We start from the raw sequence: 14750 nt of genomic DNA, 5'->3' as shown, positions 1-14750 counted from the left end.
GCAGGAAGAGTGTCTCTGTTCTTCTCAAGGAATGCGCTGGCATCATATAATACCTAGCATGGGAAACAGAATCAGAAAAGTTGCCAAAAAACTACTATGTTCTTTAAAATGTGAACAGTCAGGATGACCAAGCAGACCAGTTAATTTGCCTCTGGCATGCCAATGAATTATCTGCAAAGTGTACATCTACAGCAGTGTCTTCAGAATGTGAAATGCCTATAAACAGTACCTATATTCCTAGCATGTCACTGCACATCAAATTGGGTTAAGTGGCTTAAATCACGTTGCATTATGCTTTGTCACATGTAACTATGGTATGCATCATGCAATATAACAGAGATACTTCATTAAAGCTTAAACTGACAACTTATGTGTGAAATAAGAACCTAGCAGTATTCCTCTCTAGCCCAATTCCACTGGAGTCCATAAGTTTACACAGAAACTGAATGTTCTGCAATACAGAACTGGCCAGCAGTGTTTTTATGACTTGGCCATTTGGTTACAAAGAATTTCCTAAACCTGTATGAAATTCTAGTTATTCTTAACAAGCCAGAAAGCTGGACAAAGTTTACTAGAACATATCTTAAAATTCTGAAGTTTTATGAGCCAGAGATGGGACTTTCTTGGTAACTATATAAAACACAGCTATTTCTTTGTAAACAAAGACTTGGAACTGTAATCACAAGCAAAGCTCATGTTATGTGAAACAACTGGCCCATTATTCCCCATATAAAGTAATAAAGTAGTAGATGAACTCCTAAGAACAAAAGAAGTTAGGAGCTACAGAGGAGTACAAGAAAACATCTGTGCTCGCTAGCTCCAGTCTTCCCAATGCTCTCTAGAGGATTTTAAGTTCTATTACAGATGCTGGTTTATATTGCATTTTGTGCATATACTTCTATACACTCACACACAGAACTACTGGCATTCACATGATGTTAACAATCATGTAGCCTGTTCTGGCTCCAGAGAATTGGTCCTTTGAAATGATTGTAGTAATGATGTTTCTGGTGCCAGATTTCTTACAGAATAAAAGGTGATTATTGTCTACACAATTTGTGAAAGAGCCCTATGGATAGGTTCTAAAATGGACTACCACACATGAAAATTTTATTGTATAATCTACATTTCTGCAAACTTTATCATTTTGTCTCTCAAATTTTGAAAAAAAAATTAAAAAAAAAAAAATCCTAAAGCAGAAACGTTGGATAAACCAAACAATTACCATACCACTGTTATTTGCACTGTATAAAAATCACATGGCCTTACCTTTCCAGCATAGTGCTGAATACCAAATGACAATTCTACTCCTTTTGGTCTCCAAAAGTATTTGCATCGTAAATTGCCTTCAAATTTATCTAGACATTAGGAAGAGATTGATATAAGTGACTTCTTAGAGTGACTAAGTAAAATCTACATCCTAACTAGGGACAATTTGCTGCTCAAGAAGCCAAAACCACTATAAACACATATATTACCAGGCTGCTCAGACATAGCTGTGTGCCACCTTCTCTGTGCTTTCTTCCAAGCTGCCACTTCTGAATGGAACAGCTTATCCTAAACCAGCCCAGTAAGACCATCTTTGAAATCCCACTGCTTGTGGATAGGTCCATGCATGGAAAAATATCAACTAGAGAGGCCAGTGAGAAGGTCATATTTTGCTATGAATTTGCTTAAATAGGGTTTGGGGTGGGTTTACTTCAACTATATTAATACAAAATAGTGCCAATATCTCGCTTGCTTAAATGCCTATTATTTGTGTTTTCCCTGTCTTCCTTTCCCCTTTCATTTAGCTTTGAGCATCATGTTTTAAGTATATGTTAATGTCTTCATGCTGAGACCATCTCTCATTTACCTTTGGACTTCCACAGAAAAAGAGGTTTTTAAGTAACTCTTTTAAAGAGGCTTTCTGTTCCCCATGACTACCTCCAAAGAGCCGACAGAAAAACCCCCACCACTTTCTAAGAAAAATGTCTTTTACACCGTGTGACATTTTGTATGCTCTTCAATAGTTTGAAATTAAATTAGTGTTAATATAGTAATACTTGTTATATTTTTTATCTGAACTAGCAACTGGAGACCTGAGGCCAAAATCAATTGATAAAAATCTCTGTCTTCTTGTGTAGGTCAGAGAATATTATCAAAATGTTTTTTCTAATGTTGGAATCCATTCATTTTTTTGTTAGTTTTTCTTTCTACTAAGGTTTAATCAAGCTTGTATTTAAAACTAGAACTAACTTTGGAATTTCAGGAGGTGGGAGGAGGGTGGCAGAGTTAATGATTGTCTGGCACATCTGGAGAGGGCAAAATATCTCATTTTGTTGTCTCCTTGAGGGATCCTGCTGTGCTGTGTATAGATTGGTAGTATGACTGATCAGCACTGGACCAAGTCAAGTGTCTCTGTGAAAGTGTAAGTAAGTTCAATATTCAGTATTAACTGATTTATAGGACCAACAGGGAAGCATACACAGCTTCAGTACACAAATGAGGACTGGAAGGAAACCATAGCATTCGTTCTATCTGTGACTTACATTCAACTTAGCCTAGCAGAAGTGAAAAATCTTGTACATATATCATGCAGTTTAACAAGCAGCTGTTATTTTTCTCTAACAGTCTGAGTCTCTGCTGCACATTCCATTGAAGGAACTGCAATTCTGTTTCATATAGCAGGGAAAAATGTAGCTTTAGTAAATAAAAAGCAGGGCAACCATTTTAAATGTGGCATGTGCTCCATGTTTTAAAGTTTGCACCAAGATTTGATAAAATATATGTAAAATATGCACAAAGGAAGGGAAATATTCAGCCAGATGGCATACCAGAAATAACACACACTTTCCATTTATGATGAGATAATCTGGAGTGAAGCAGTATTTTCTAATTGGATAAACATGGGCCTAGAAGCCTGGAAGATTTAAATTTTACTCTCAACACTGCTGCTACTCACAGGGTGGTCCTAGACACAAGATTCTACTATGTCTCAGCCTTCCCTTCAGTAAATGGAGATAAATGCTGCTTGATGCTGCTCACATACAGGAACAAGACACAGGTTATTTCCTTGTAACAATGGAAAGACAATGAGCCCTAGAAACCTGATATATAAGATAACTTTTGCAATATGAAAAGAGCAGAAAACATAAGCAGAGGAAAATAATGAAGCACAACGAAAAATATGGGCCAAATGAAATGGCACAGCCTTAGCAGGACAACTAGGCTAGTTGTCCATTCTGCCCTCTCTAAATACATTTATTATTTCCCAGAATTTTTGTTTGCACATACCAACTAAAGTTAGGTCTGTTGCCTGAGGAAATCGACTTTCTTCATCTAGTAGAGACAAGAGACCCATGGGCTTCTGGAGGAACATATCTAGAAGTGGACGGTTGTCCTCATACTCTACTGTAGTAGCATCAATTCCCTCACTCTGGTATTCCATCTAGAAAGTCATCAGCACAGTTTCAATACTGAACCAGTAAAAGTAACATCATCATTAGGATCATTTATAATGCACATCAATACTCTATATGCCCCAATAACATTATTTACAAAACTTCAACTGAAAGATGTCGTTATCTTGCATTTAAATCACATATTCATTTTATAGATTATGATGTATAGATTATGATCTGTCTTTCAGGACAGCTGATTCAACTAGACCTCACCAGAGCTGAATTTACCTGCTCAAGTGCAAAGATATGTTGATTGAAATAAAACTGAATCTGTTCATTAGCGATATTTATGCACAGCTGTTCAAAGGAATTTCTTGCGAAGTTCTCAAATCCAAATATGTCTAGTATCCCAATATTCATCCCATTTTCAGTATTGCTGCACGTGAAAATACAAACAAAGCTCATCACGGGAGGCACCAACTTACATTAAAAATAAACATGGTAACCAAGATTGCATAATTGATTCAATCTGCTGCAAAAAGACGTGTGTTTGAGCTAAAGCCAACTTGTGCATTTGTTCAGCATTGTTAACAATTTTGGTTTTCACTTGCTTCTTGCAAATTTCCATGAATAAGGCAGAAGAATCATAGGTACATAGTAACAGACACTTAGCAGCTATACTAAAACAAGTGGTTTCAATAGGCAGATCCCAAATACAGATACTGTCTGCTCCTCCAGGCGGACAAAAGGTGTCAAGCTTTAATAACATGTTTTTGCTAAACTCAGCCAGTAGGGTAATTACCAAGTCAGCTTCTGCTAGAAGGTGAACTGTTAAGAGCCCATGTGGTAGCTCAAGTATACTCATACCACTCACTACCAGAACTGCAAGTATGGATGAGGACATGTCTATATGATATAGTGAAGTGTCAAGTAGAGATCTTGGATCAGAGGATTTTCACACCACCTAAGGGGTTCTCTTGTTTCTAAAAATCTCTACAGCTGCTTGAAAAGACCAAACCAGCCAGATCAGTACCTGGCAATGAAATCATACGGATGCACAATTTGAATGTTTCTGTAATGATGAAAAATAAAAAAATCACATCTCAAGTAGCAGCACAATAATAACCTGAGATCTCTATTACCAGCTTACAAAAGCAGAGGGACTGCCAGGACTGTGAATACATACTGAAGTTCTTCAGTGTACTCCAAATATTTACCAGCCTTTGGTATGATTTCAATGTTCACTACGTCAGAAGCATGCCTTTAAAGAATTGTACAGCGCTCAACCACCCAATTTCTATTGACTTCAGCGCTAAATTCCCCTCAGCTCTCTGAAACTGCTGGGGTTCATGTTCTGGAAACAGAATTCAGTACCATAGCACGAAAACCATTTTGAAACCTTAGCCAAAATAAACACAGCACCTTTTCTACAAAATCAAAAATACACAAATCTCAAAAATCAAAAATATACAAATGAATAAATCCATATGCACAGTAAGCACACAACTCCGTGATGTGTAACTTGCCATATATTTTTATCTGGCTGAAGCAGCGTATTAATACGGTTTACGATCCAGCTGAAGAGCCGGCCATAAAGGGCTTTAGACATGGCATCTCGCACATCAGCTGCTTTGTCCACGGTGTTTGTTCGGATAATAGTCTCCCCTCGTGTTACAACACAGTGGGAGGTTAGGGCCTCTTGAAGTTCTTCTGATCCAATACTTAGTAGTGCAGCAGCTAAAAGACAGTGGGGAAAAGATACAGGACTGTGATTATGCAGTGGAAATCACTAGCATTGTCCAACTGTTACCGTTAGACATTCTCACAGACACAGTCAAATTGCATTTACAAAACTGACAATGTTGAAATGTATTTACCATTATCTAAGGCTTCAGGGTTGGGAACTTCACTTTTATCTGTTTGGTGTTGCGAAGAAATGGCAGCAAATTCAATATTTCCAGTATTTAAGATTCCAGTCAGAATTCTGTACACTGAGTACACTTCCTGTAAAGGATGACAAGATGCACTTCTAAGGAATCCAATTAGATATACAGAACATATTTAGGCTATGAAAGAAAAAGGTGGGCACTGGAAAGGCTATTTAAGTTTGTATCTTGCTCTGAGACCAAGTTCTTGTCGTGGTTCAAGCCCAGCCGGCAACTTGGAACCACGCAGCCGCTCGCTCACCCCCCCCCCTTTTCCTTCCTCCCCCCACTCCCGGAGGGATGGGGAGGAGAATTGGAGGAATGTAACTCCCACGAGTTGAGATAACAGCTCTCCAGTAACTAAGGTATAATACAAACCACTACTGCTACCAATAATAATGATAAGAGGAATAACAAGGGAAAAGGACACAACCGCTCACCACCCGCTGACCGATACCCAGCCCGACCCGAGCAGCGATCTGGGCCTTCCGGGTAACTCCCCCCAGTTTCTATACTGGGCATGACGTGCTGTGGTATGGAATACCCCTTTGGCCAGTTTGGGTCAGGTGTCCTGCCTCTGCTTCCTCCTGGCTTCCCCTCCTCTCTGGCAAAGCATGAGACTGAGAAAGTCCTTGGTCAGAGTAAACATTACTTAGCAACAACTAAAAACATCGGTGTTATCAGCATTGTTCCCAGACTGAAAGTCAAAAACACAGCACTGCACCAGCTACTAAGAAGGAGAAAAAATGACTGCTGTAGCTGAACCCAGGACAGTTCTATAAGCTCCTATTGACATGGAAAACTCTGTGATAGAGGATTGTGAATGGACCTGCCTGAGTACCAAGACGTCAGGCTGGTCTTGGACTCCAAGTGTGTGGTTATGCTTCCACAGTTCACTTCCGTCACAAGAGAGTCTGTGGCACAGATGCATATCCAGAAAAGCAAACAGCAGCCTTTGCACAGGCAGCACTGGAGGTGGTTTTTACAATGAAGGTCAATAATGGTTTAGCAACTGTATCTCTTACCTCATCAGTGAATCCTATAATTCTAAAGCAATGCTGAATTGCTTCAAATTGTCTTCCATAGGAATCTTTAGTAACAATATCATGCATTACTTTTCCAGTTTCATTATCAATATATCTAAATAGAGAGGGAGAAAGAAAGCACCATACTAGCAGATATGCCGGTACAATCTCCAGTGACTTCAAAGCAAGACCCTCAGTAACTGGAAAGAACACATATTTCAGTATCTTCCAATTACATACTTTACTGCTAATTTATAAGAAGGTTTTGTTTCTGTTGCACTAACTTTTGCTTATTCTTTCTTAGTATCTATTATAGTGTTACCAACATTTCACAAAAATACACTCACTCATACAGATCAGATGCACCCAAAATACAAATACCAATCAAAAAACAGATCTCCATAGCATATTCTGGGTGCTTACTGAAGCACTAGAGTAAGAAATCATAAAGCAATTGTCCTGATTTGAAAGTATGATAGAATATCTACATGATAATAAGCTTGATTTTTCCTCCTCCTCTTTAAGTACTTCAAGTTCTCAAACGCATACGAATAACGCAATGCCTTATTGTCCATCCTCTTCTTCACATGAGAGGATTAAAAAAGATCCTTAAGGGATGGAGAAGGTTTAAGGGAGATTTTAAGGCATCATACTGAAAACAAGAGCGGATCAATAGCTAATTACAACGAGCAGTTAAAAAAAGTGAGTGATAGTTACCTAGGAGGCTTTTTATCAGGAAGTCTATATTCAGAAAGCTTCTTCTGATGATAAAGGCCAGCATAAATGTAATAAAAGATATGGAAATTTTTCTCTCCCCTGTGGAAAAAAAGAAATCCTTTTAGGGCACATGTGTTTATTCTTGTGGCATCTCGTACAATGTAAAAGTAGATGTTCTTATTATGAGCTCACTGAAATAGGTGACAAATAGGTAGCAAATCTCCCACTTGCTTTAATGTAGGAACAGCAGCTGTGAAACAGAAAACCCAACCAACTACAATATTTCTCCAAAGAATGGAGCCACACTAGCTTCTACTCCAAAAGAAACTGACTATTCTTGTCATCATAGTACTGTACAAAGGCTCACTGCTTTAGCACAAGACACAGTAATATTTAAAATAAAGATTTTGAGAATTAAAAAGAATCCAAACATTACATAAATGTGAAAGGACAGACAATTAATACACCTACACAGCCTGTTTTATGACCCTTGATTTTTCGAGTAGATATTCAGAAATCTTTGCTCCCATTACAGCTCCTGTGGGTGTAAACACCATTTCCAGATATTTTCCAAAGCGACTTGAGTTGTCATTGATGGCAGTGCAGGCATTTCCAAACGCTTCAACCAGAGGATTTACCTGAAGAATTTTCTCACGCAAAGCACGGTTATTGGCCTTGACAGAACAGATACAGATCAGAAGGATCATTAAAAGACTATATTGCTTAACCATAATCCAATTCTTGCTTCAGAAGCATAGCATCCCTTTCTCTTGCTTGTATGGATACTGCATTAACCTTTCTACTTATAAAACAACAGGCCCAACAGAATGATGAGGAAGTCTCCCACAGGTAGAAAAACCCAGATTCTTCTTTCTCTGCAATTATTCTGTCTCTGAGGTGTCATACAATTAGAGCACCAAAACCATTAAAAACTAAACACACCTACTTCAGGTTAACTTTACACACTTGATTTTCCTGTCATTTTGCAACAATAGCTTTACTCATAACATTTAAATGTGTATGAGCATCTAACATTAGAGCCATAGCAAGATCTGTTATTCTTTACTGTACAAATGAACACGGTATATTTGATAAAGACTGTAAATAACTACAGGCACTGAACACTTGGGGTCTGGCACCTTCTCTTTAAAAAATATTGAATGGTTTGGTGTGGGTCATTCTCTAGTATCTTAATTCAATACTCTCACATGCATGATCACTCTGTCCCTAATTCAAGTGGGACAATTCACATGAACACCTTTAAGTATTAAAGAGTAAATAAAGCGGAAAATGGAGGTAGAGTTGGAAGGATTTTTTCATAGTTTTACATGATCGGCTAAGAAATACCTTTCCCAAGAAGGTCAAATGTTGGACGATCAAATGGGCACTTTCTGTCTTTCCAGCACCACTTTCCCCACTGATGACAATGCACTGAACACACAAAACAAAAGTTAACTGCACAGCTCACCACATGGTCAATTTCAGCTATTACGGCTCCTATCTGTTATTTAATGCTTAGTACCAAGACTACAAAATACTTTAAGGGTCAACTCCCTCAACTTCCTTCTGAAATAAAAGATCAGCAAAGGCTCAGTGTAGTAATTTATTCCCTAGATTACTTAAATGCATCTCTCAATGCCTGACAGCAATATACATCTGTGTGAAACAGTGGCTAAATTTCTAAGAGCGAAGACATATAAACAGGTGACCACATCTACAGACTTAACACATGCCACGAGCATACATGGCTTGTTTCAAATGCATAAAACTCAGCAAACTGCCACAGCTCAGTTGATGTGGCATAATTCAACAGTGCATCTGAGCTCACTACGTTGATTTCATATGAATTAACATGAAAGACAGGGTACAGCTGTATTTAGTACACTGACCAAAAGTCTGCTCCTGGCTTCAAAAATAATCTTAAATAACTGCTGCTGTGTAGAGAGCTTTTCTGTAGGTGACACTAATATTCAAGCTAGAACAGCAAACTAGCATCTAAACATTCCAGAAGAATATGCATCTGCTCATTGGATGATTCTGGGAGAACATATCCATCCATCTTCTTCCTGAGTCAGCAGCCTGAACACATGGTATTTTATAGGCTCTGCAAATGGCTTCCAGACTCAGGGATTAGCTAGAATGGTCTAAATCACTTGATATCTTCCTCTCTGCTGTTACACTTCCTGGATGAGAGGGAAGGAGAAGTCCAGTACAGCCTGAAGGCCAGTTGACACCTGAACACCGAAGCATGAACATTTCAGATCGTAGCAAGAATTCCGACAGCATTTACTATTTTTGCAGTTTTTCATGCTGTACAGATCACCAGTACAATTATTAGTCTACTTCGGGTACAGTATGAACTGACATGCAATTAAAATGTTAACACTAAGCAGTTGCATACATTTGTGTGGTTTTATGCAAACAACTGAAAATTATTTGCACCACACCATGAACATACAAGATTCTAAGCTGGGAGAAGATACAAGGTCCTTTATGCAGTGACACTTCATTCATTGAACTACACGGTGTGAAAGGGTTGAAAGATGTAGCAGTTCTCCAGTGGTGTCTTGTGGTGTCTGACAGCAGGTGCAGGGATTGACTCTAAACAATGTGTGCAATATGACATTTGCGGCTCATGTATTTGCTTCTTGATGGGTATTTTTATTGTTCTCAGAAACAAATAACCCAGTGGTGGATTTACAGGGTTATGATACCTAAATTAATTGTCTGTGTGACTAGAGAAGTCATGTACAACAGTTTATACAGTTGATGCCTATGACTTCTTGTAGAAGTCACAGAACTCTTGTAGAATTGGCCAGAACTTGATTTTAGCTTCAGGAGCACTGTTAGACCTGGAGTCAATTTTCAGGCTTCACAGGAAAATACAAGGGAAAGCTCAGTGGATAAAACAAACAGAATCCATATTTTTTTGATCTGGCTACAGTGTTTATCTAATGCACCTTTGCTTGAAGAACCACATTTGCCACGCAATGGAGATAAATACGTTCCTGTAACCCTTTACAAACAGAAAACAGGAAACTGATTTAGATCTAAATGCAATTTACTTCTTAAACAGGTATGAAACGTATTACATTAAAGATGTACAAAGTCAGCCCGACAGGCTGATGTCAAAACAACTCCTTTCCCCGCATAACAAGTTCTCACGTAAGTTGCTCTACAAGAGTACTTGTTTTCTCCAATGCCTCCATCAAAGAGCATGTAAGTCATTAAAGAACTACTAGCCACCTCTCAGGCCAGTCTACTTGTTCATGCTCAACTGACCTCCTTTTTTCTTCATCTTCAATGTCCCTTTTATTTATTTTCTTTGCTTGGTATTTTCTGATTGCAGGGTTTTTACTATTTTATTCTGCTTTTGTGATTTTAAAAAAGCATTTTCTATGAATTGTTATGTGATATACAAGGTAAAATCAGGAGGATTTTATCAATAAAAGTAATTATTAGCCCTCAACATTCATGTACGTACAACACACCAAATTAGAAAGAGCATAAAGTTACAATCTTAAGAATGTAATAAAAAGAAATCTAGCTTCTACAGCATGGTATTCCATTCTCATTAAAATCATTGCTACGTAATTGGATTTGTGTCCTTATTACATTCATATTAGGCCTGTCCTTATTATATTTTACTAAAAAAATTAGTTTATGGTTTCTATTTTTGTGACTTGTACTTAAAGGAATTGATTATCCATTGCTTGATAATGTCTTTATGCAACAGAAAAGTGGTTCAAACTCAACCTGCTGTTGCATTGAAACCCTCCTATTTTACACAGGTGTAAATTATTTCAATACCTAGTGTAAGTCAGGCTATAATTAGAGTGTGCAGCAACATTCCGCAGCTGGTGTCAACTGCCAGGACTTCACGGGTGTCCAGGAAACTATACTGGACAGGCAATCCTATCATCTTATTTGATGACACTTTAGTCTCTTCTATGGCACCGTGTCCTCTTCAGAATTCCCAAATCTGTCCAGATTTCTATTCTGGTTTTCCTGATGCAGGAATAAAAGGCTTAAAAAAAATAATTTCCAAAGTACAACATAACAGAACATTAGCCATAGCCATGCAGCATAGTGGCAGTACGATTAATATGAAGTCTGAGCCAAAATGAACAGTTTCTTACCTGGTCTTTGCTGAATGTAACCATACTTTGGTAGGCAGCATCCGCAGAGGCAAATATGTGGGGGGGATTTGATGAACGCTTCACACCATGGTAAAGCTTGGAGAACTAAATTTAAAAAAGAAGACACAATAGTCAAAACATGTGACTTAGATATGTAATTAGAAACTGAAAAGAGTACAGTGACTATCTTCTGCCTGTTCAACAGGTAGTTGCCTGTTTTACCAGAGAATTTCCCCTGAATCACCTGGAAGAGGAGTGGTAATTCTTGGCACTGCCTAGATTCCAGAATACAAATTACAACACCTAAAATGCACTCCGACGTTTCCCTCACTATACAGCAAAGAGCACTGTATCATAAGGAACAGAATTTCAAACACAATAATTCAACCAAGGAAATACCCAACCTATACAAAAGAAACTTCAAAGATAACAGTGAATCTGAAACCTGCCTCCTCTACCTGCAACCTTGATTTAGGCATCCACAGAGACTAAGATTTATGGCTCTACCTCTCTTCAAATTTTTACAGCATTTGATTCACTTATTTCATTTAAGCAGCAGTTGATGGTACAGAACATGTAATAACCCAATAGTGAGAGCAATTATTCAGGCAGCAACAGCCTTAGCATGAGGAGGTTCATATAACCATCTTCAGTTTCCCAGAAGAAAGCCCAGACGAGAGGCACAGCTGAGGCAGGGGTAATCTTCATCCCTCCTGTGGAGTATGTGCCACCAAGCAGAAAGCAATGGAATCACATGAGACCGAATCGGGGGGTTTGGGAGGGTGGTGGGGAGTGGGAGAGAGAGGGGATTAAAAAAAATGTAGCAGCACTTTTATGAAAGAAGAAGAAAAGGCTGACTTTTAGTCTGTGCTTATGCCTTTCAGCATCGCTTAAGTATTTTAAGTATTTTAGCCAATGGCGTTAATACAAAATGTAAAGTGAGCACTGTCCACAGCTTGGAATCTCTCTTACCTGGGGAGAATAAATGCTGAGATTCTGGAAGGGGTTTAAGGCTATTAAAATGTCTCCAACATAAGTATAGATTTGTAAGTCAGCATAGCGTTTCTGCAGCTGATGGATAATTGTATCCTGAGAAGATTACAAAAAGTTTGATAGTTAAACAGTATTTTCCCAGTTAGGAAGATTTTTGTAAATACACTGAGAACACTGATTATGAAATACTTATAATAAGTGTTACTAATTATTTTTTAAATGCCAGCACCACAAAAACAGACAAATATTTTCAAAATTCTCGCTAATGCCATAAACCTGAGTTAAATGGCAACTCCTGTTTCCAGTATAGTATATATTTTGTTATACCAGCCTGAGAAGAAAGCCTTTTGAAGAGAAAATGGCCATGCACATTATTGCTGCATAGTACATTTCCATTTAATTTTTTATTTGGCCATGAAACAAGGATAATAATTTTTCAAGGATTAAATTTTAAGTGGCAATAAGAGACTGTTTTAAACAGGACAGTAGCACAATTTAGTGTCATGTCTTTTTCTTGCTGGCATGCAATTTAAGGATCATCAAAACAAAAATTTACAGATACTCTACATGTAGGTGATACAGTGAAATATGCAACTGATATTGTTTTATCACTTTTTATCCAGAAGCTGTAGATATCATATTACTCTACAATTTCCCATAAATATAATAACCCATAAATTCACCAATTTTAGGAAAGATCACTTAAATATAGATCTTCAGGACTAAACTCCACATTTTAGGAAACTTACAAGATAATTTAAACTATCACCACTCATAGTTAAATTCTTCCACATAATAGGTTTCACTGCTATTGCTTTTATGTCACTATATACAACATTAATGAAGTGATGATAGCAGATCAGTCACATGACAATTCCTTTGCCATGGTGAGACAAAAGCTTGCAAGAAGGAATCTTCTCATTCTGTTAAAAGAAGACTAAAAAACAGGCAAACTGTGAGACACGATGTCAGAAACGGCTACTCAGTCAGTACAGTACCTCATCTAGAACTTCTAGATTTACCAGATCATCATCTAGAGAATACTTGTCAGCTCCATCCACATGGTAAGGTCTTCTAGTATGTATTCGTTCATGCCTGCAAGTGTGTTAGTAGAGCACCAGTGTTATAATACTGTATCAAAGACAGCAAACACAAACAGGCAGTGGGAAGTCATGGGTGGGTGGTTTTTTCATGCAGAAAACACAGACATGCTCTCTGAAATACGTATTTTTGTCTGCAACACCCTTTCATAAAAGCAATAGGTCAGCTTGCTGTCCAGTGTAATGCCTATTTTCTCTTTCACAATATATAACCCTATTTATCAGTGCTCAGAGATGAAGATTTACCTGTAGATGTACTACTCCCCACTAACACAGTAAAGTAACAAAAATTTCTTTTCCCTGCCCTTCTCGCTCTAAGTTAATAAACTACCACTCTTTAATTAAATCTTCCCCCCACGTACCTAGCCTATAGTATTGTCAGCTAATGAAGTTAAAGAAGCAATAAGTATTATAAAATCCTTCTGTTACCTTGGTGTATGCCAAAGTGCCTCCTCAGATGACCCTAGATCTGGCCCAAAACATTTTTGAGCCACAGCTTCCATCAGACTCTAAATTGTATGGATGTTCAGTCAGCTTGTCCTCAGAGATTTAAGTCACACAATAAGCAGCAGAGACAAACTGTCGCATAACCCCTTTATAATCAGATTATGCTGAAGGAATCTTTGAAAATGCTGTGTATATGTTTTTAAACAACACATCTTGTTGAAACAGGGACAAATCAAGAGGCTGTAAATATGTCTTCCGCAGAGGAGGTGAAATATGAACGCTGTAAGCACAACTAGGCTTTTCTTTACAACAAACAGAATCAAAGCATAGTAGGAGGACACCCACCGAGATACAGTCTGCATCCTGCTGAGTAACATTTAGCATTGATCCTCAATGACAGTCCTTGACAGATTGTTTCTGCATTGGTTGCTGTGTAGAATGTAGGAATCACATGATCACACGTCCCGAAACAACGCTAAATATTACATCGAGCACTAACAGAATGGTACTGTGACTTGGCAGGAAACACTGTTTATTTATAATGTTGAAGGTTAATAGGAAGATGTAGCAGGTCTTTTTTTCTTTAATCATATCTTTATATAGTCATGGAATCCTGACTCAAAAATGAGCATAGAGGCTTTTGTTTTTCCCCCTTTATGAACGCTTCTACATTAGAAGCTAGTCAACTTTCATTCACTATGGAGAATGTTTTCATATCCAAGAACTATTATATCATCATCATAAGTATTGCATAAAAAGTCTCCAACATGGAGGAAGAGGAGTGTTAGCTATGAGTACAGCTTCACTAATAATTGTGAATCACATCTAAAGATCCTAAATTTTTTTACGTCTATTGTTATTCCTTTTCCTTATTTGCTTTTGGCTACTCAGCGAGTTCTGGAAAACTGTTCTGTAATGGTTTATTTGAATTTTAACTAAATAAAAACGTGCAAACTGTTTTGTCAGCTAGGAAATAAAATAGCAGGAACATAGCAGGTTTTGCTGACAGTGCCACTTGCTT

General features: G+C 37.9%; 1 protein-coding gene across 1 annotated transcript in view; it reads right to left on the bottom strand.

Annotated features, from left to right (window-relative positions):
• Positions 1-14750, bottom strand: part of MYO3B (myosin IIIB) — a gene marked incomplete at its 5' end in the record, with an annotated part of 135221 nt that overhangs the window by 31760 nt on the left and 88711 nt on the right. Inside the window, 13 exons of the mRNA XM_010010810.1 lie at positions 1-53; positions 1270-1358; positions 3277-3430; positions 3672-3819; positions 4910-5120; positions 5261-5387; positions 6334-6448; positions 7051-7149; positions 7522-7724; positions 8398-8481; positions 11190-11294; positions 12162-12278; positions 13181-13277. The exon at positions 1-53 is cut by the window's left edge and continues 98 nt beyond it. Coding sequence (XP_010009112.1) covers positions 1-53; positions 1270-1358; positions 3277-3430; positions 3672-3819; positions 4910-5120; positions 5261-5387; positions 6334-6448; positions 7051-7149; positions 7522-7724; positions 8398-8481; positions 11190-11294; positions 12162-12278; positions 13181-13277 — 1602 coding nt within the window. The remainder of the gene's footprint in view (positions 54-1269; positions 1359-3276; positions 3431-3671; positions 3820-4909; positions 5121-5260; positions 5388-6333; positions 6449-7050; positions 7150-7521; positions 7725-8397; positions 8482-11189; positions 11295-12161; positions 12279-13180; positions 13278-14750) is intronic.

The sequence above is a fragment of the Nestor notabilis genome, unplaced genomic scaffold, assembly GCF_000696875.1.
Source record: "Nestor notabilis isolate BGI_N333 unplaced genomic scaffold, ASM69687v1 scaffold4390, whole genome shotgun sequence".
Lineage (NCBI taxonomy): Eukaryota > Metazoa > Chordata > Aves > Psittaciformes > Psittacidae > Nestor > Nestor notabilis.
Note: the sequence above shows the minus strand (reverse complement) of the source record. Positions and strands in the feature narration are given on the sequence as shown.